Source organism: Ambystoma mexicanum, chromosome 2q (genome assembly GCF_040938575.1).
Source record: "Ambystoma mexicanum isolate Mex_15411 chromosome 2q, UKY_AmexF1_1, whole genome shotgun sequence".
Taxonomy (NCBI): domain Eukaryota; kingdom Metazoa; phylum Chordata; class Amphibia; order Caudata; family Ambystomatidae; genus Ambystoma; species Ambystoma mexicanum.
The window spans coordinates 306394457-306415557 of record NC_090924.1 but is presented as its reverse complement, the minus strand read 5'-3'; the positions used below and the strand labels follow the sequence as shown (position 1 = coordinate 306415557).

Below are 21101 nucleotides of genomic sequence, written 5' to 3'. Positions count from 1 at the left end.
AGTGCAGCACAAAAGCATGGTATCATTACATAACATGGTTCTCTGCCGCCCTGCTCTACATCCTGCCCATCAGGTTTATTTATTTATTTATTAATGTATTTATTTGTAGCGCGCCGGAGCCGGCAGCCATCAGGGCGCGAACATACAGACACAGACAAACAAGGAAAAAAGGGACAGCAGATTCATCATCACAGTGAGCTAATCATTTATTTCAACCGAAGTGTTTTCAGTTTCTTCCTGAATATCAAGCAGTTTGATTGTAATCTTAGACATTTAGGGAGTTAATTCCACTTTGTTGCGCTTTTGCTGCAAAAGAGCGTCCAAGTCCATTTGCTTTTTTTGCGGGTGTGATTTTCACCAGACCTTGAGCTTCAGATCTCAGGGACCGACCTGGTTCATATAAGGTTATTTGTTCTCTCAAATAAGCTGGAGCAGAGCCATGGAGGCAGTGGTGTACAATGGGTACTGCTTTAAAGGTAATGTTATCATCTACGGCTAGCCAGTAGAGAGACTTCCTATCCTCTGTGATATGTTCTCTTCTTGTTTTCATTCTAATGGCTCTCAGCGTGTTATTTTGAATGGTCTGGCATTGCTCGATGCAGCCCTTATTAGCTACAACCAGTAGGGTGTTGCCATCATCCAGCCTAGAGAGGATTGTGGCTCTAGCAATGGTGGGACAATTTTTATCACTCAGAACATGTCTAATTCGTCTGAGTAGTCTCTGGTAATACTGGCAGTTTTTCTTCAGGTACACTACATGTGCATCTGCCCCAAGGGATGCCTCCAGGTAAACACGTAAAGTTTTAACCTTATCAGAGACCAGAATATTTGAGTCTTTGATAATAAAGGAAGCATAGTCAGAGTCAAGTTTGGGCCTGGCCTGGGATGAGCCAAATATCATGAGCTCCGTCTTGCTTCCATTTAAGCAGAGCCAGTTTGTCTTCATCCAAGCCTTGATTCTGTTATAGATGTTGGCAACCTTGATGTTATCTGAGATATGGCACCCACTCACTTCAATTACTCGCTGGGTGTCGTCGGCAAAGTTGGTGAAAAACACCCCTATGTTGGTAAGGAGGGTGCAGTGACACTGTAGGTACAGGTTGAACACAAGGGAAGATAAACTTGCCCCCTGGGATACAGAACAGTTGATAGGGCGAGGCATAGGAAACTGGTCTCCCCAATGGATTTTGGAGCTCTGTTCCGCAAGAAAAGAAGACACCCAGTCTATAGCTTCCTGAGAGCAGCTGCCTGATTTTTCTAAGGCCTCCTTCAGTTTCTGATGGTCAAGCAAATGAAAGGCTGCTGACAGGTCCAAAAGTACTAACATAGCAGCCTTTCCTCTGTCCAAGATATTAAGCATTCTGGTTTGAAGATCGAGTAGAGCGGTTTCGGTGCTATGTGATCCTCTGACACCCGATTGTTGTATGTGGAGCAGGTTGTTGTCATCCACAAACGCTTGGAGCTGTCTATTTGTTGCTTTGTCTAAGATCTTTAATAGAAAATTGCAATTAGTTATCGGACGAAGGTTGGATGGGTCATGTTGACCAAGTCCCGTTTTTTTAACTAACAGAGTGACAGTAACCATTTTAATTGCTGCTGGGACCTTGTTATCTCTGAACGAAGCATTGACCATTCTGAGAAAAAATGGAGCGAATATGTCAATGTTTTCCAAGATATGTTTAGTGGGCAAGATGTTCCATGAGCAAGCTGTTTGTCTAGTAGAGGAGAGAAGCATCTTCATGTCCTCTAGCGAAAGAGGGTTGAACTTAAATTTATTCCTATTTAAGGAGGTAGGGTCTACATTTCCAAAGGTAGATTGTGCTTGGATGCACACATTGCAGGAGCCTCATGTGCCTTTTGGATTTTATATAGATGAAATGCAAGTTGGACCTTTTCACAATCTTCCTATGAGGGTTGCAAAGGGGGTGATAAGGAAGGAGGTTTTTCAACTGATTTCAAAATCGGAAAGAGCTTGCCCATAGAGTTGGAGGCTGCAGAGATTGGTTTGTTAAAGACATTTTTCTCTGCCTCAACCGATTTCTCTTTGTATTGATTCTCCAATTCTTTCCACTTGCCCTTATTAATTTCTGAAGGGTCTTTTAACCACTTTCCAATTTCCTCTTTTCTTTTTTTACATTGTTAGTTTCTGCATTAAACCATTTTTGATGGTTTAAATTGGATCCAACTTGTTTATATTTCATGGGAGCATATTTATATTTCAATACTTTTTTGAAATTGGTTGGTGTACAATGGAAAGCAGGATAATGTGATGATTAAAGCACTTTGAAGGACTGGGCCATTTTGTTAATGGCCATGGAGATATCTCTGCCAAACATGCTTTCCTTCTTTCCCGTCGAAAGGTTTGGCTTTGTGATGGTACTGTGGTATGCCAAATACAGTGAACACATACATATACAAAAAAATACATAAATAATATAATTAGTACTTATTAAGAATTCACTTCCCAAACCTTCAAGAGGTCCTGAAATAATGTTCCAAGGTGGCTGCTGGCTGAAAAATGTCCCCCTGTCTTTTCCTGTACCTAGAAGCCACTGGAGGCTATGCTCGTGTTAGTCACCATGCCATGTCTTCGTTGGTCAATATCGATGTACCAGACTTTGCTCACAATCCCATACCTGAAGGCCAAGGGCCATGACCTTGTTGGTAGTGTGGTAATTGTCCCATACTTGAAAGCAATTGAGGAACATATTGTTTTAAGTTTTAGATATTAGGTGGTGCTAAGCACAACCTATAAACCAAAACTATTGCATTATAGAACAGCTAGGGAGAAATGGCATTTGAGGAGGGACGCAAAGCTTATAGGTGTTGTTTGGTTATTTACCTGCCCATTGACTGCCCATGGCCATGCTAATCGCTATGGTCATTCCCACCCACTTCCTGCCGCTACCTGTCCAATACACATCCTCCTGGAATCTCTGTGAGCTAGCTTTATTAAGCCTTACCATCAAATGCTGTTCTCTGATTGCTTGCCAGTGTTTTTTCAAAGCAGTCATCAGACTGAATTTGAGCTTTAAATGCACTGCTGGTGTAATATATTTGTCAACCAGTTCTACCTTCAGCCACTCCATTTATAAGCACTAGGCGTGTCCTTCCCTGAAGTCCTGTTAAAAACGCATTGGCAAAGCCCACAGTTTTGGCTTGTGTATAAGTATTAGGCATTTGCCAGGCATTGCTATTATATGCCCAGGAACTAGCATCATTTTGTAACTGCTGCCATCGATGGACAGTTAGCAACACCTTGGCAGTGCCTGGTAATTGCCTTGTTGGCATTGCAATGTTTGTTAGTCATTATCCCATATCTGAGGCCATCAAAGGTCATGTCCTGGTTGGTCACTACCCCATATGCAAGAGCCATTGCCATTGCTGGTCATCAACCAATACTTGAAGGACATCATTGAGTATATATGTGTATGTATGGTATACCCTTGTTGTTGACTATACTGTATCTGAAGAGGATTGAGGGCCACACCCTTGTTGCTCACCACCCCAAACGTGAAAGCCGCAAAGTTTCAGGTTCTTGTTGCGCTCTATCTCCTAGCGGAAGGCCAAAATCCATCTGGTTGCTTTTCCTATTCCCGTACAAGCCTATCGATAGCTGTGGCCCTTGGCCATCATCCCATATATAAAGGCCATCAAGGGTCATTATTTTGTTGATCAATGCCCTGTACCCAAAGGCCATTCAGAGTTAGGTGCTTATTGCTTTTTCTTCCATACCTGAAGGCCATCCAGGGCCACAGCTTTGCTGGTCATTTCGCCAACGAGTGATTTGAAGCTGCCGGCATCCAGGGAGCTCCCGGAGCTGCACTGGAACCCTTGCAGGACTGAGGCTGAGAGGCTGCAGGGGCAGAATAGACATTATATGACAGAACACATGGATCAAGCATTCAATTCAACACTGCAGGAAGCACATCTTGCAGTCCTGATAGATCTCATGCCTGTATCACGGGCCTAATCATTTTAGAGCTCACGAAAGCACTAAGTATTATGACTGCTCAAACCACCAAGAATCATGCCTTCCACATCAGAAAATGGGACCATCTCATCCTCAACATGTCAAACTCTAATCTTTACAAACTGGTGCCGAACTTCACCAACATAATGTATTTGCATTTAGATACAAAACTCCAACTGGGTAATTATGAGTTTAACGGTATTACCTATGGGAACACTGCCAAATGGAATTACCATAACCGCCTGTGGTAAGAACATATTGATGGGAAATGTCTGCATGCTTTAGAGTCATGCCGGCCCTTCAGTTATTCCCCATTTTGGAGCCCCATTGGAGTCCATGGGGACTGGTATTAGGGCCTGTGGTAACAAATACCGCTGGAAGAGTAAAAGTTCTGTACAACACTTAGGGCCTCATTACGAGTTTGGAGGCATGGCTGCCTCCAAACTCGGGTCCGGGTTCCCTGAATGGGGAAATACCGGGCCATTCCGACTTTGGAGGGCCCAGTATTTCCCCATTTAGGGAACCTGGACCATCCCCATTCCCATTTGAGCCCCCATAGGGCTCAATGGGAATGGGGAGCATGCTAACAACGGGCCCGTTAATGATGGGCCCGTTGTTAGCATGCTGGTCCCCTCGCGGGACCCTCAAAGAACGTCTGGTGAAACCAGGCGTCCAGAGTGGGTCCCGCAAGCGGACCTCGTAATGGGGCGGTACGGGTTAACGGCTCCGGCACCTATACCGGCGCCTTTAACCCCTTACTGCCCCTCTCATAATGAGGCCCTTAGAATTTGGCAGAGAGGTAAAACATGCTCTATTTCCAAATAGCAGAGGATTGACCACTACCGTAAACTCATAATGATCCCACAAGGGATTAGGAAAAATATGAAGGTTAGGAATTCAAGATAAGGAAGCTGCGACCAGGCCAGCGAGGGGTGCCCCCTCCTTTAATGACAGGGCAGGTGCCTCTTATGCATTTGAGCCTGGTCCCTACTAATATGTCACCAATCAATAGTCTAACACAATAGTATTGATCATAAATTATGAAATGATTCCAAGGACATCTGTGCTTGTGCATGCATGCCAACTTGCTCCATTACAGTTGGAAGATTCCAATTGAGTCCCGGTTTTAACTTTGCTTTCTGGGACCTGCAGTCTTGGATTCCCCCATCATAAACTTTGGACTACAAGTCCCGAAACACAAAGTTAAAACCAGGAATGGACTAGCATCTCCTGTGTGGAATGGGGCATGGTGGCATGTATGGTTGTATCAACACCCCCCTCCACATTGGTGATAAATGTTGCAGGGTGAATGGATGTGCATGATGGTTTGAGGTAGTGGAATGTGGAAGGCAAGGCACGTGTGAGGTGAGTAGCTTTGCTGCCCGGTCCCTTGATGATACAATCCTACTACCTATTTTGTTTGGAACTAGAGTGCGCGCCTCACCCCCTCTTTTTTGTACCTATTTTGTTTAGCATTGTGTCCAGATTTGTATGAAGGATTCGCTAATGATGCACATCAGCAAGAACAGTCTGCGACGGATGTGGATGGCTGCAAACCCTACTTTTGGCCAAGCAGTTGGCACAGCAAAGTGTTTCAGGCACTCTTCTGCGTGGGGAAGGCTCTCTTTGATAGCAAGAGGGATGCACCGGGGTGTCTGAGGCTTTTAGATCAGAATAAGGTGTTGCTGTGTTGGGGTGGCAGCGGATATTAGTGGGTTTGTGGCAGAGTTTACAACAGGGGATTTGAAAATGTATTTATATTCTAATTGCCTTTTTCACAATTGACCTCCTCGGGAGAATTGACCTTGGTAGAATTGACCTAATTTAAAAGGTCAATTAGGACATATATGCGGGGGAAACCGCGGCAACCCCCCACCCAATCCAAACCCCCTGCAACTAGCCACCCAATCCCCTTATATTATTTATAATCACAAACCAACCCAATACATATATAAAACAACTAAAATGATATAAAGGTCAATTGTGCAGAAAGTCAATTAGGACCACTATAATTAGGTCAATTAGGACAAAAGGTCAACTGTAAAAGGTCAATTTGGGTACTACGAAAATGTACTTCTTAATAGACACACATGGAAGCAAGTTGTTGTTTAAGGTTTGGGGACACGTGCAAATGTGTGGATGAGCTCCCCCATTCGATGGGGCTTTTGGGTAGTGGCTTTCACATGACAATATAAAACGTGCAGGTGGCATGCTCAAGTGCGTGATGCCAGGTGAGTGCACTTGGTTCTAGTCAGAACAGATGTTGACATTTTTGGAAAGCAAGTGAGACAGGTAAGCAGTGGCTGGCTCATCTTCCTGAGGTCTAAAAAGCTGTGGGAGTCTCTGTGATTGAAGGCCTAAGGCGCTGGCTTTTTGACAGGGGGAGACCCAGACGAGAAGCTCAGAGAATTTTAAAATAATGTTTAAAACATTAGACACATAGGGGGAAGTGCAATAGGATTTAAGCGCCAGAGAAAGGGGATAACATGTGTTTGTGTGGAGGGGTAACAAGACGACAAGAAGAGGGTAGAGAAGGAGACAGAGAGTGATCAAGACACAAAGGAAAAAGTAGTCACTTGGAGGGACAGATAAAGAAAATACTGAAAAGGAAAATGTTACATGCCACGAATGCGAGAGGGCAAAGTAAGTGGTGAGTTGAGATTGGCATGAGAATGCAGGCTCTTTAGATGAACATAATTAAAATGTTACCATAACTTCTGAAAAAAGTTGGGCGTTATTTATTTGCAGGAACAATTGTTCCGTTCAACTTAATTGCACCCATTCACTTAAAAAAAACTATTAAAAAAGCAGTAACAGAAGGTCATGAAGTGCTCTATCTGGGCCAATCGGCAGCAGGAATCCCAGCCACCCACTGAGCCTGTGTCCTATACTCAGTACAGAGAGACCTCAGCAGGAGGGGAGAGGAGGTAGGGACCCTACGTGTACATCCCAGGAGGACTGCCCACCAAATAAAGTGAGAGAGGCGGGAGATCAATGGAAGCAGGGGGGATACTAGGAACACAGTGGTGGACTTTCCAAAAGGGCTTCATTGATTTTTCCCAGTATGCTGCTCGTGATGGGGGGTCTCCTTTAGGCTTTTCCCGGTGCCAAAGGGCTAGGGAGAGAAAAGCCTCAAAGAAAAATAGTCACCAAAACCAAAAAAGTGATGGGTAGAAGGTTTTTAATTAATCTGAACCACTGGCATTGCTCTGGGTAACCTTCCACACCACTGTTTTTTAAGGTGTCCGGACATTTCATCGACAACAATTGGTCGACAGGACATTTGGTCGACGTAATTTTGCCGAAAACCAAATGGTCGATTTTTAAAAAAAAATTATATATTTATTTTTAAGGTTGTAGTTTAGGGAAAAAAAGGTTTTTTTTAGAAAAAAAAGAGGGTTGGGGGGCTCACCCCCCCCAAAAAAAAAAGGGTAAAAATAAAAAAAAATTAAAATTCGACCATTTGGTTTTCGACGAAATTGGTTCGACCATTTGTCCAGTCGACCAATTTTTTTCGATGAAATGTCTGGTAACCGTTAAAAAGGGGTCCAGCCATATGCAAATCAGTCAGGTACTGCCAATAATGGGAGCAGCCCTTCCCGAACTGCTAGGTCAGGTCCCCTCTGCACAGAAACACAAGCAACCGCAGACGTTTCGGCCTTGTTGGGCCTCCTCAGTGAGGTGCAGCTTGGTTCCCTACGGCGCAGCGAGCAAGGGACCCACGTCTCGGCATACCCTCTCTCAAATAGGGAGACAAATTGACTATTGAAACATGTATTTGTTTATCTATTGTGTGGGTTGCAGGAGGTGGGGGCTTCAGGGGCCGTCTTTGAGTTCTGCCTTTTCTATACATTGTTAGGCTAGAAAAAGCTGAAATGCTTCCCAATAACAGGACCCAGGAAGGCAAAGGCTTCCTTAGAATGCACTATTTCAAATATGACTCCCACTTGCTGAGCCTCAGAATTATTATTTAACACACGGATTGTATCTTCATTTTTGTTGCGCAGCTCCTGGGTCACTCCCTCCACTACATGCCGCCCAATTGGGCTTTTTTAAGTCTTACATTTTGTTTGCAGATTAGAAAAAACAGAAGGCAGGACATTTCGACCTGCCGATTTTACCCCACAACTCACTTCGTTTTTGTGTCAGTGACTTCCATAATGGTAAGGATGGAAGTATTTTGCCCTCCAAAAACATGGAGTGACTTCCACATGTTTCAAATTCCTCTCCCAAAAGAAATTGGTTGAAGAGTTGCTGAGGTGCTCTGTGTTGATGCAAGGGAGGTCTGGAGGGAGGACTAGGCGCCCTATTTGATGGAGTGTAATAGTTGTCACTGCTCACTACTGGTCGTCGTGTTTCATTATGCAGCCACGCTGAGTTATGCTTATGCAGATGCTTTTTAGGCTTGTGGGAGCCTCTTCTGGAGTTCAAATACCATGCAAGGAAAGATACAGCAAACTGCACAGGAATGCAGGCTCTTTTTTGATGGCTCCATGTGCCTACGACGTCATCCAGGAAGTTTCAGTCCAGGATGCCTGTAGCAGGTGGCGTGTTGGAACGCATGTGTGGGGTCATCAGTAGGATGTTGGTGGTCGGGGTTTGGTAGAGCACATTCCAGGGCCTGGGGGCTGGGGACAATCCACCACTCACTTCACTCTTGAGGTTGCCCCCCAATCCAGTGTCCCTGGCGGTGCTGGTAGTGGGACCCCTGAGCTCATCAAGCCCACGGGACATAACCATGAAGAGTCTGAAGCAACAACTGGATGTGTGGCTATCAGGTAATATTATCCCCACCAAAAGTATCGCTGTATATATGGTCGTCGGGAACGGCTGTAGGTGATATTTTTAGTGCGGATATTTTTTGGGGTTATTGAGAGCGGGGTTGCGGGGGTGTCCCCCACTCCCTTTAAAATAATATGGGAGTTGCAGGGGTGTCCCCCGCAGGTTCCATGCCTTAATATCGCCGGGAAAATATGGCGATATTTTTGTATGGCGCTATTTTTCCAGGGATATTAACACATGGAACCGATGTATGGGGCAGGTACTTATGGCAGCTGACTTCATTTGCCACCTCCTGTGCACTTTAGCACCCCTGGGGCAAGACAACAGGCAGACATCCTAACACCACTTCACTTTTGGAGCCGCCACCATTCCTGCATTTTCCCCTAGTCTCCTTTTTTTTCCATCTCTGCAATCCATCTTTCTCCTCCACAGCACTCAATTCATCAGCTACTCTCCTCCTTGAACTAATGTGCACCTGTATTCCTCTCTCCAATCTTATGCTCCTTTTTATTACCCCCCATTCCTGCAGCCTCTTCACTTCTGCACCTCTTCCTTCTCCTCCTACCAACCTCCTACCTCTGGACCGACTGCTTCTTTTGCTCCATCCCTCTTTATTCCTGACCTCGACTCTTTGCTTTTTCCATGTGCCTTGCTGGACTCTGCCTTTCTCGTCTCGTTGTTTTTCAGCTCCCTCTTTCTTTCTCCTGGGCCTCCTCATCTTTTCTCCTCCACGCTCCACTAGCGAGCTTCACCTCTTGTTACTCCATCTCTAGTCTATTTTCCTGACTCCTTCTCCAAACTCTTCATTCCAGTGCCCTTTTCTTGTATTTCCGCCCCTCTATTAATTACTTCTCCCCCTTCCCCTCTATTGCTCTTCTTTATCCTCTTTTTGCTCCCTAACTATGACACATGAATTCCCCCACTAAAGAATGTAACCCTTGCAGGGGCTTTGGTGGATGACACCACAGCATCCCGGTATTTATATGGTATTGACCACACCCTGCGCACATCTGCCCTAAACATGAATTTCTAGATGTAGCGTTGAGGGAGGAGGTCCACTGGCTCTCCCATATTAAAGCACTTGCAACTGGCTTCCAGGCACATCATTTCACCAAAATGCTAGGGGTAGCAGAAGTGATGACATCACACGAACTGACAGCACAGGACCGTCGGCCCTGAATGCTTCAGAAGAAGGGATGTCACATGACCACTTCCCCTTATGACAGGTTAGGAAGTGCGGATGGCACTGTTCCGCCAATCCTGAGTCAGGGGTTCCAAGGGCAGTGCCAGGGTTATCAAGATGTTTGCCTGGGTTAGCAGCGTCTACCTCTGGCGACCGCCAAATGACATCAGTGCCTCCTTTATACCTCAATCTCGAGCCTGTACAAACCGGCCTGTCTGTATTAAACGCAGTTGACCTATCAAACTTGGTGCACCTTTGTGTTGTTTCCACCGTCACTGATGGTTATGCTGCACTCTGAGACCAGAAAAATGAAATTATTCAAAATGAAAAAATGGAAGCAATGCTTGAAATACAAACTATACCCACATATGTGATCACATTGAACCCACTTCCGCCCACTGCCTTTCTAGATGAATGCTGGCAAAAAAAACTCAAGTCTGCAATGAATGAGTCATTTTTCCAAAGATATGCGCCTTGGAATGTGCTGCATTAAATATTTATTTGTATTGTGTTTCAGCCTATAGAAATAAGCCTTTCACAAACAGTAAAATACAAAAGTCCAAGAGAAAGAAAAAAAACGAACAACAAAGAATGTTGCACAAGGCAATAAAATGTACACAAGATCACAATAAATACTAACATATCATACATGTAGGATGTGATTCCAAGAACTAACTAGACTGTAATTCCTCCAACCTTTTTTTAACCACACAAAGATGTGCTGTATTATTATGCAGGAATACTTCATTATGCAGATGCTGTTTAGGTTTCGTAAAAACCCTTCTGGCACCCACATACTGTCACAGGAGGGGGAACCCATAAACCCAGGCCCTGTTCAGTCATATGTGGATCAGGTGCTTATGATTACTATTTGCAATGGCATTAAGTTCAGCAAAATACCTTGTATGTAATCATTTGATCACTGTGTAAGATTCCTTGGAAAAGCTCGGCAATGAGGGACTTACCCGGAGTAATTGCCAGTGGCCCTGGTTAGTACGGTTCCAAAGAATCCAGAGGCCTGTGAAACAACGCAAGGAATATGTTTAAAAAACAAATAATAGTTTCTTCATTTCTAAAGAGAGTCTAACATGCGGTGTGCCATAATGGTGGAATGCCCTGGGGTCAGTGAGTACACCACACTACGGATGAGGAGTTTGGCTGCATTTCCTGCAGAGGTACCACACGCGGAATGATTGTTAGTGCATGCAGTCAGCACGTGGTAACTTGACGGGGCTGCGTTATTTAGACTCAGGAGGAGCCTTTCGTTATTCCCCATTTTGGACTCCCATAGGATTTCATGGGAAAATGCCATATTGACGCATGCTGTATTATCACATCCGTTAAAGCTTTAGGAATTGAAGCGTTCCACATTTCAAACTTGGAATCGTGGGGGTAAAGGGGTGGCAAAACACTAACAGCCTCATTACAAGTCTGGCGGCAATTCAATGGTAATTCTGCCAAATTTATGGACAAAATTGGATACCGTTACTGCCACTCTTTCCCGTGGTTTACCACAGGATTACAAGTGGTGTAAATCCCCCTTTTTGGATTTTATAGAACTAGACAAGGATTTTGGAGGCATTAACCTAAGTAGTAAATCCACTGTGCTAATTCTGCTGATTTTTGGAGAGTGTCATCAAAATACCAGTGGTGAATCCTCCACTTTACCTCCAAACTCGGAATTAGTCAATCGAGTAAAAGTGGTGGTAATTCTTTAACCATCAAAAAAGTGGTTCAGATTCATTCCACCCATTACTTTTTGGGTGTAATGGAATTGCCACCACTTTTTATCGCACTGTCAAACTCATTACGAGTCTGCTGGTAAGCCGCCGTTGCTACCGGCGGGTTAACGGCAGACACGCCTACCCTTTAATGGAGCCCGATTTCCAGGGGTTACCGGGATATTACGGGTGCAGGCAACGACGCTAAGCTCCCATTCCATGGAGTCCTCCATGGAATGGGCTTGCCCCTATCACCGGCACTGGTAGTAGCGGTGCCGGTGATAGGGGCAATTCTTTGCTGGTAGGGGCCCTACCGGCAAACTCAGAGTATGCCGGTCTGGGGAAAATGCTGTATCCGGTATTACCGTTCGATTTACCAGCATTGTTTCCAGACCGGCAAATTCATAATGACCCCAAAGTGAGGTCCAAGGTATTTCTAAATACCACATGTTTTATTGTTACCGCCAAACTCATAATCAGGCCCTTGGGCTTAAGTCTGAGGTACCACTCAGCATTGCTTCAGGTGTACAGCACACCATCTCTTACTGTCAACAACACACTTCTAATGAAGATTATATGTACCGTCAGCGGGACACTTAATATCCTGTGTTCACTAGCTACAGGCACAGGAGTAGAACATCTACACATGTCGCATGGCGGGGCAAACATGTCACTGGAACACCACTTTTCCATTCCTGGGCTTTCTTTGTACTCATCATAGCTATCAGGTACTTATCCCTAATTTGATCAATTGATATAAACATGGACTTCCCCTCACAGAATGCATCAGTTTGCTAAACGAAAGCACAGAATCAGAAAAGTAGTTCTCCACCATACTCTTGGCGAAAGGGTACATTAAAATGCAGGTTTCCTTCAGGTAAGGTATGTGCACACATGACCAATGCTGGGTGCCTGGATTCTAAGAGAGGGATTTCCCTGCAGGGATAATTGCGGGGGACAGCCTTACGTGTGTAAAGGATTCCAGGATGTGTGTATTTTCCCACAATTTGCTCAGGATCTTCCAACCCAACTCTCCGCTCTTCTCGCAATGCAACCTGGTCTCAGTCTCACCTGGTCTCAGCCTCACCTGCTCTCAGCCTCACCTGGTCTTTCTTCCATTTCTTCTGGCTGATACTCTTGACATCAAAGCCGGCGGCGCCTGTGAAACTGATCTTCGAGTTTGGGATTTCACCTGCTAAACCATCCGGCACATTATTCAGAAGGTCCTGCACAGTTGGACTGCTTGCAGAAATCTGAGAAGCCGAATATGAACAGTAAAAACCTAATTCTAAAAATGTCTTTTACATCACGAAGATAGCATGGTATAGGGGACTGGGTATGACATGTCTAGGGCGTTGACACCTTAGATGGACTAAAGTATAAACTTTAGGTAGAAATCCCACACATTTCGACTGCATAATAAAATGATAGCATAATGCATTTATTTCCACACTCTGAATTCTAAGGATATTTGCTTTGGGGCAGGGAGTCAGGCTTTCTACAATCCTGAGGCTGAACTCTGGAAGTCAGTGCCCCAGACCACCCAGGACAATGAGGGCCACCTGCATTTGCAGGGCCATTAAAGGTGCATATTCTTACTGTAGTCCCTCTCCGTCCCCTTTGCCGCTTTGCCCCAACATTAAGACTCCTCCTGATTGGGCTATGTTGCAGTTTACAAGTACACAAAATAAATGAGCAATACATTAAGCCCTTAAGTGCCAAGGACGAGTATGCTTGTCCTTTTTGCATAGACTTGCATAATAGCCTGGCACTTGGAACTTCATTAAATGGACAGCGATAATTTTGACTACATGAAATATTTCAAATTAAAAGCCCGGTATGTCCAAGCGATGGCAATACTAGGCAACCTGTGTGGTGTTGCATCGCTGCATCGCTTGTGTGCGCCTTCGTTCTGGGGTGTGACCCCTTGATATGCAGGGCAGGCTAGTGGGTCTAGGCCCTATTGATGAGCAAATCGCAACAACATACCCTGCTAACAAAGGCTTGCTGTAAGTACACCGGCGAAGCTTCCATGGTGGCGACAAACCCTGGGTCACGTGATAGGTTCAGGGCAACGCTTTCAGGCATGCTGCTAATCACAGTGCTTGGAAGACCAGGCACCAGGCTCCCCAGTTTCTTAAAGTTGTCTGTAGAATTAATCTGTGTGGAAAAGAGACAATGCATTTAATGACAATGAGCAGCAAAGGGCAACAAAAAAATGGGGAACGCAAATTGAAGCCAAAATGCAGCTGATGCAGCCAATGCAATTACACGGAAGGACAAAGAATCTGGTCTTTTAGAAAACTGCTAATATACAGGCATTGTGCCTCATTACGAGTTTGGAGGTAGCCGTGGCGTTTTTACCGGCATTGCTACCCCCCAAACTCGGGTCCGGGTCCCGCAAGATGGGAATAACCGGGCCATTCCGTCCTTTGCGGGCCCGGTAATTCCCATTTGCGGGACCCGGACCCAGTACGTCCCCATTCCCATTTGAGCCCCTATAGGGCTCACTGGGAATGGGGAGGATGGTAACAACGGTCCAGTTCGTAATGGGACCGTTGCTACCATCCTGTTCTGCTAGCGGGTGCCGCTCTGAACGTCTGGTCTGACCAGGCGTGAAGAGCGGCCCCACGAGCAGAACTCGTAATGTGGCGGTAGAGTGATAACGTCGCCGGCAGCACTACCAGAGCCGTTATCACTCTACCAGGAGGGTCGTAATGAGGCCCATTTACTTTGCATTTATCTGATTGCATCCCTTGAACGTTCCCCAATGAATGCTGAACATAGGTTCTAGGGAAAAAGTGCCCTTGAGACTGGAGTGAGAAACAGTGACAGTAGTGCAGGCCCCCGGCACGCGCTTTGTAGGAGGGTAGTGCTGGGTGGGATGCAGATGATATGGTGCAGCTGAACAACGGAAGACACGTTTGTGGATCAGGAGTGCGGTAACACACGGCTTGCCCACCAGTGCATGAGCTGACCACATGCCCAGGCTGTATGGAGGGAGCGCTGCAGGGCCATGGGATTTAGGGGTGCAGGTGGGTACGTTTCACGGCACCGATCATTCACAGTGGCAAGTCTTTGAGGGCAGTTTAGCAGAGTTCAGGGAGGCACAGGACCATAGGGCGATGGGGGTAGGGAGTTTCACTTTAGTAGCACCGAGAGTTGAAATTACCAAAAGGTGGTGCACAAGGGCACTACCTAATGTGGAAAGAAAGGGCCCAAACATGTCATAGCACGCCTGTGCAAGGGCAGGGAAGCGCTTTGCCCACTTCTGCTTCCCACAGTGTCAACATATTTGGGGTGGCAGCCGCAACTCCTACCTGCTCATTGGGGGTGATGGTTACGCAACCCATGGCAGATGTGTGATTTACAAATACCAATCAACATAGCTTAAAATAACATAACATATTAGTTGTGTCTTGAAATTAGAAAGCACATGTTTCACTGCTTCTTCAAACTCTTCATCCAGGTTATCAGCCCTTTGCTAAAGCACGAAGCCATATCTAATTATGCGTTATTTATATAGCGCCTTAATCCAAAGTGCTTTACAGAGCACATATTTACACACAATATCACCCAACTGAAATTGGTACTCATTTATCAACCTCGGAAGGATGAAAGGCTGAGTTGGCCTTGCCGGGATTCGAACCTGCGACCAGCAGATCACGCTCAGATCACAGCAGTGAGCACTCAACCCGCTGAGCTATCTTACCGGCATATCTATGAAGCAATGTATTGGGTTAAGCTCTTGCTTTTGCGTTGAGGCGTTCCCTTCACCGCAGTCGGTGTTAGGGCTTTTGTTTTATTTAAGTTGTTACGTTGTTATGCTTATTCATGTGTCCGTTTTTTACTTTCCTATTTTCTGAGCACACACACACACACACACACACACACACACAGACACACACACACACACACACACACACACACACACACACACACACACACACACACACACACACACACACACACACACACACACACACACACACACACACACACACACACACACACACACACACACACACCCCCCCCCCTTGCAGCGCTTCTTCTTCTTACTGATAGATGTTATCCATCAGCGGTGATTTTTAGATAGCGAAGCTTGAGCCTCATTACTCCATCTTCTCGGGTTCAGTATGTAGTTGTGGGTTAGGATTCTTCTTGGTCTGTGTGGTTTTGTCAGAGTAGGGCTGTTTTCACTGGGTCTTCGAAGTGATGGGCCACGGGTAGAGCAGTCGAAGGGGTTTGCAGTGGTGGCAGTGAGTCTTCTGATCAGAGTGTTCGGGTTCTGATCCAGTCCTTGGCAGAAGTTCTTACTCAGCTTTGCTAGATGTTTGTCCAACATCCCGATCTCCAGGTCTCTGTGAAGGTCTGCTATCCTTGTGAAAATTGGAGCTCCAGACAATATCCGCAGGGCCTTGTTCTGGACTATCTGAAGACTCTTCCGGTGTCGCTCATGGCAGGTAATCCGTGCAGGGGAGACATACGTCAGGGTTGGTCTGATGATTGCTTTGTAGCCCTTGATCTTTGTCCGGAGGGGCATGGACTTGGTCTTCAGCAGTGGGTACAGCGCTGCCATCTTTCCTGTTGCCTTCTGCTGAGTATTCTCGATGTGGCTTTCCCAGTTGTTATGCAAATGTATGTAAATGTGTAAAGAACAAATTACATACCTTCAGTAAACTTCTTTCTTATGGATATGTGCCAGAAATGACATCACTGTCTGTGCAATCTTCCTCATTTTCACCTTTTGACCTCGGGCACATGGGTTACATGTCTTTGTACCGAAATATTTTATAAAGAATTAACATATATCGAATATTTTACAACAAACATTTTTAGAAAATGCACTTTTTTTGTGGGGGGTGCCAAACCCCCATTTCAGACCCTTACAAACCCACCCCAACCATTTCCCAAAAATGTTAAACCCTTTTCCCCACCCCTAAATGCATTCTCTATAAAAATGTTAGTTAAAGAATATTCGAGATATGTTCAATTCTCTATCAAATATTATATATAAAGACTGCAGACCGGGCACATGCAGTAAATGGTAGAACTGTCCAATTGAAAGATTGTTTTCAGGAAAATGGGAAAACATCAAATTGCTGGTAATTCTGGTATATCATTTAGTAAGGTGTGAGGGATGGTGATGAAAAATATGTTGGAAGAATTACTATATCCATCAGAAAGAACATTGCCAAATAAAATGTATTTGTTCTTTTAGTTGATACATTCCTCCCACAGATCCTCTTTTGAAAGGCACTCAAAGCTAGGCAATAAAGAAATTGCATGAGGTGAGGTAAGGATCAGAAGGCGCCATCAGATAAGGAAACTATGCAGGGCAGACCCGCCCACTCTATAGTGTTCGTCAGCCAGGGATTCTGGATGATAAGGCTTGGTGAACGTGTGTAAGGAAGTTCATGTAGTGGCCTGGCAAATGTCCAGTACTGGAACATCCCTTTGCAAGGCAGATGTTGCTGCCAGGCCGCTTATGGAAAGGCCATGAAGGCCCTCATTGACCACCTGTGAACCAAATTGCAGCAAGTCTAGCAACAAAGAATAATTTGCGGAGAGTAGCTCACCAATAACCTCCTCGAAGAGATCACAATCCTTACCCTCTCAATGGTCAGGCATGAAGACACAGCAGCCTATCACTGGGGTGAAGCACTCTGCTGCAAGCTTGCGTCATCATATCCTCCCTTGAAGGGATCCTCCAAAGTGGTCAAAGTAGTATGTCCAGCATGAGCAGGTAAGTGGTCTTCAATGCCCTATGTGGATAATCAAGATCTATGTTGTTCCACTCTGCGTCAACATCCCCAGTACCGAAGGAATCAGCTGGAGCAGAGGGAATACAAACACAAGTTAGAACTCCCAGAGAATCAATAGTGAGCACCCAGGGAGCCCTCTGCCAGGATCATTCTCGATCAGATCATCTTTCCCTTCTTGTTTGAGGCAGAAGCAAACAGGATGATCAGGGGATGCCCTTGCATGGAGAAAATCTTCTCCACAATCTCCCTTTTCATCTCCCACTCAGCAGAGATTTGTGAGAGCCAACTCGTCATGTACGTCTGAATATTCCTACTGCCGGCAAGGTGTGAGGGTGTCACTGTCACCTTGTTCTTGGTCGTCCAAAACCAAAGGAGCATGGGCTCCCTGCACAGCTTGAGCCACCCCAAACCGCACATCTTGAGATTTAGCGCATGGGGGTAATGTTGACTGTGAGAATCTGTACAGTGAAACATCTGGTTGATGGTAAGAAGGATTGCAATGCCAGACAAACCTGCCCTAAATTCTGGCAAGTTGATGCAAAAGTTACTTTCCTGGCCTTCCCACAGACCGCTCACTGAATAATCCTGCAGATGAGCTCCCCACCTTATTAGAGGCGTGTCTGCAAACATTGAGATTGTCATCCAAGGCTGTTGGAATGGAACCCATCGAAGGGCATTGGTAGTGGATCCCTGCCAAGGCAGGTTCTTTCAGACCTGTGGGGTTGCAAGAATATTGTTTCTCATGTCCCAGTTAAACTGGCACCACTGGCTCCTCCAGGAACACTGTAGCAAACAGATCTGTATTCTTGTTTCAGGGATTAGGAAAATGAAGGATGCCATGCACCCTAGCATCATCAGAAAAAACTCAGCTAAGAGTTCCCAGTTTGAATGCAAGGGGGCTACCGTTGCCTGGATACGTGTCACTCTGTAAAGGTGAGACCACCATGCACTGCTCCATATCCTGACCTACCCCAATAAAATGCATGCACCTTGGGAGAAGGGGCAGAAAAGACTTCTTTAGGTATGAGAAGACTACATGTTGTCCCAGTATGCTCTAGCACTGATTCTCATGTTCTGGCGCATCAAAACCAGTCGTCAAGATCAGGAAAGCCAAGGACCCTCATCCTGTGAAGGTGGGACACCACCATGGACTGCATGAATATTCTCTGGTTGAAGTGAGGCGAAATGGGAGCAGTGCACACTGGTAGTGATTGGATCCCACCAAAAATGAAGGTGTTTCTGATGTCTGTGGTAAATACAAGCATGAAAGTACATGTCCTGCAGATCTAATCCAACAAGCTAAGATGCGCCTCCAAGGTCTGGTGGATCCTCAACAAGGTGACCATCTTGAATTAGGCTTTTTGAAGGAGTCTTAGATCTAGGATGCAACTCAGTCATCCATGTTTCCTGGGCATCAGAAAGTAATGGCAGTGCCAGTCTTTATAGCTTCTACTGCTGGAAATATTGCAACCACTCCTTTCAGCGCCAGCTGAGTGCTTTCATGTAGAAAGACAATGCGGGGGAAGGGAGGTTGGGAGGGCTTTTGTAAACCTGAAAGTCAGTTCCCTTGGTCTGCTATCTGTAGGGCATATCTGTTTGCAGTTATGCCCTGCCAAGCCATTTTAAAGAGTCAGTCGAACCCTGCCCCAATAGGAGACTGGTGTTGGCCAATTAAAGATCAAGCTAAGAAGATTTTGAAGCTGCAGTACCAGATGGCAACAAAGCTGAAGCTTTGAGGAACGTTGGTCCCTGGAGAAGCAGACGGTCCAATCAACTTCCTGAGCCTGGTGCTGCTGGGAAAAACTACAGACCTGGGAATGAGAATAGCCTATATTGTTCTCTGCTAGAAAATAAGGAAGACGATGCCATTCAGCAAGAGGCCTTACATTTTTCAAAGCTCTCATCACTCTTGAGTCCAGAAAGGTATGAGGGATTGAATGGCGTATCCAGTAATATGGGCTGGTCATTAGCTGCAAAGTTTGGCATCCTCATCCACAAGTAGTACTGCAGCACCGTGCCCAGGGATCGCCCCACCCAGTCTGTTGAGTCTATATGAAGAAGGTGGCTCCCTTGGCACCTAGCAAGGATCAGTCACATAAAGAGTCAGGTTAGAAGTCACATTTAAGATGCAGAGTGCTAAGCTCTCTACAGCAAAGATGTTCACACCCATCAATCGAATTTCATAGATTATCCATCTGGGATCATAATGGGGAAAGCTGTGGGTTTAGGACACACAATTACAGCCTGCATTGCTGGTGTGGGATGGGCTGTCAGTAAGTAAGGGTCAGATGGCCCTGCTAAGATCTTTCTTTTTGTGCCTAGATTCTGTCAATGTAAGTACAGATGCAGGCCTTGACTCGAGGATGCCTGTTTTTGTGTGTATTCTAATCTCCTCTGCTGGAGCAACCAGCCCTAGAATCCCTGTGAACTTGCTACCACAGCTCTGAAGGAGCCAAAGTCTGATCCAAGAGTGTGAATTGGGACCATGCCTATATCAGACTCTGGAATTGTATAAAGGCCCCTAACATACCAAATATCTATCTCCAGACTATCAAACTGTTTGCAACTGCAATAACAAGTCTGCAGTTTGATTGTCCAGTTGAAGTTCTTTTGGGAGCTCTCATTACCATAAAAAGGGGAAGGGCAAATTGGTGACTTTGTCCTTATCAGAGTCAATAATATCCCGAAAAATTTACATTTGAGTATGCATGTCATGGCTCAAATATTGGGAGCCCTCCACCTGTGTTCTGATGAAAGATCGCCCGTAGCAGTGAGATCCAACATAAAGGTCTTTATGGGGCTGCAGAAGCAGCCTCTAATGAGACCAGTGCCAAAGGAGTAGGTACCGGTGGAGTCAGTGCTAAAAGATCCAACGCTGATGATGAAGTGTGAAACCCTAGTGGCGAGAAGGAGGATGTACGCAGTGGCTGGTCAAAAGTGCCTATGTCACCGGTTTTTCTGGCACTATTTCTGGCATCGAGCCCATTAACTGTGACAAGGAGGGTTTTATGCAACCCTGAGCCATCTGCAGCAAACCAGAAGTAGGATTCGGACAGGAGGATATGTATAGGTGTAGTTTTATTTAAATAAAAAGGGAAAATGCCTAACAGACCCTACTTCTAAAAGGGAGTTCCCTTTCTAAGCAAACTAAACCAAGGTACTTGTCTATAGTCCAAAATTAAAATGGTCCTCAGTCCAAACCTATCTACTAAACTGGCCCTACCACTTAGTAAAACGGAAAAGAAATATAATTAGTACCCGGCGAGAGACAATCTGAATGCAACAAGCATTCTGATTGGCTCTCGCCAGGTCCCTACCCGGCCGGGAATCCCTCCGTCGGGATTCCACGGCCTTTGTCCCCGGCGGGGGGTGGGGCAACCCCTCAGCCAATGAGGAGACGCGAAGCGGGGCCAACCCCGCTCCGAGCCTCCCCGCGGCTGAGAGGCTGCCTTTGCCCCCCACCGGGATTCGGGTAAGTCTTTTTTTTGTTTTGTTTTTACACCACTTCCCTCCCTCCCACCCGCCCCCCCAACTTACCTTCTTGGCCCTGCATCCTCGGCGGGGGACGAGGAAAGCCTCCAGCGGTGTGGAGACTCGGAGCGGGGCCATCCCCGCTCTGTGCCTCCACACGGCTGGGGGCTTCCCTCGTCCCCCGCCGGGGACGCAGGTACGTTTTT

The 21101-nt window shown here is 45.8% G+C and overlaps 1 protein-coding gene across 4 annotated transcripts in view; it reads right to left on the bottom strand.

Moving 5' to 3' along the window:
• LOC138569359 (uncharacterized) overlaps positions 1–21101 on the bottom strand; it is a 1262132-nt gene that overhangs the window by 931815 nt on the left and 309216 nt on the right. For all 4 annotated transcript variants that reach the window (XM_069647272.1, XM_069647275.1, XM_069647274.1 and 1 more), the window contains 4 exons: positions 13649–13819; positions 12763–12912; positions 10904–10956; positions 3736–3856 (listed from right to left, as the gene is read on the bottom strand). In XM_069647272.1, coding sequence (XP_069503373.1) covers positions 3736–3856; positions 10904–10956; positions 12763–12912; positions 13649–13819 — 495 coding nt within the window. The remainder of the gene's footprint in view (positions 1–3735; positions 3857–10903; positions 10957–12762; positions 12913–13648; positions 13820–21101) is intronic.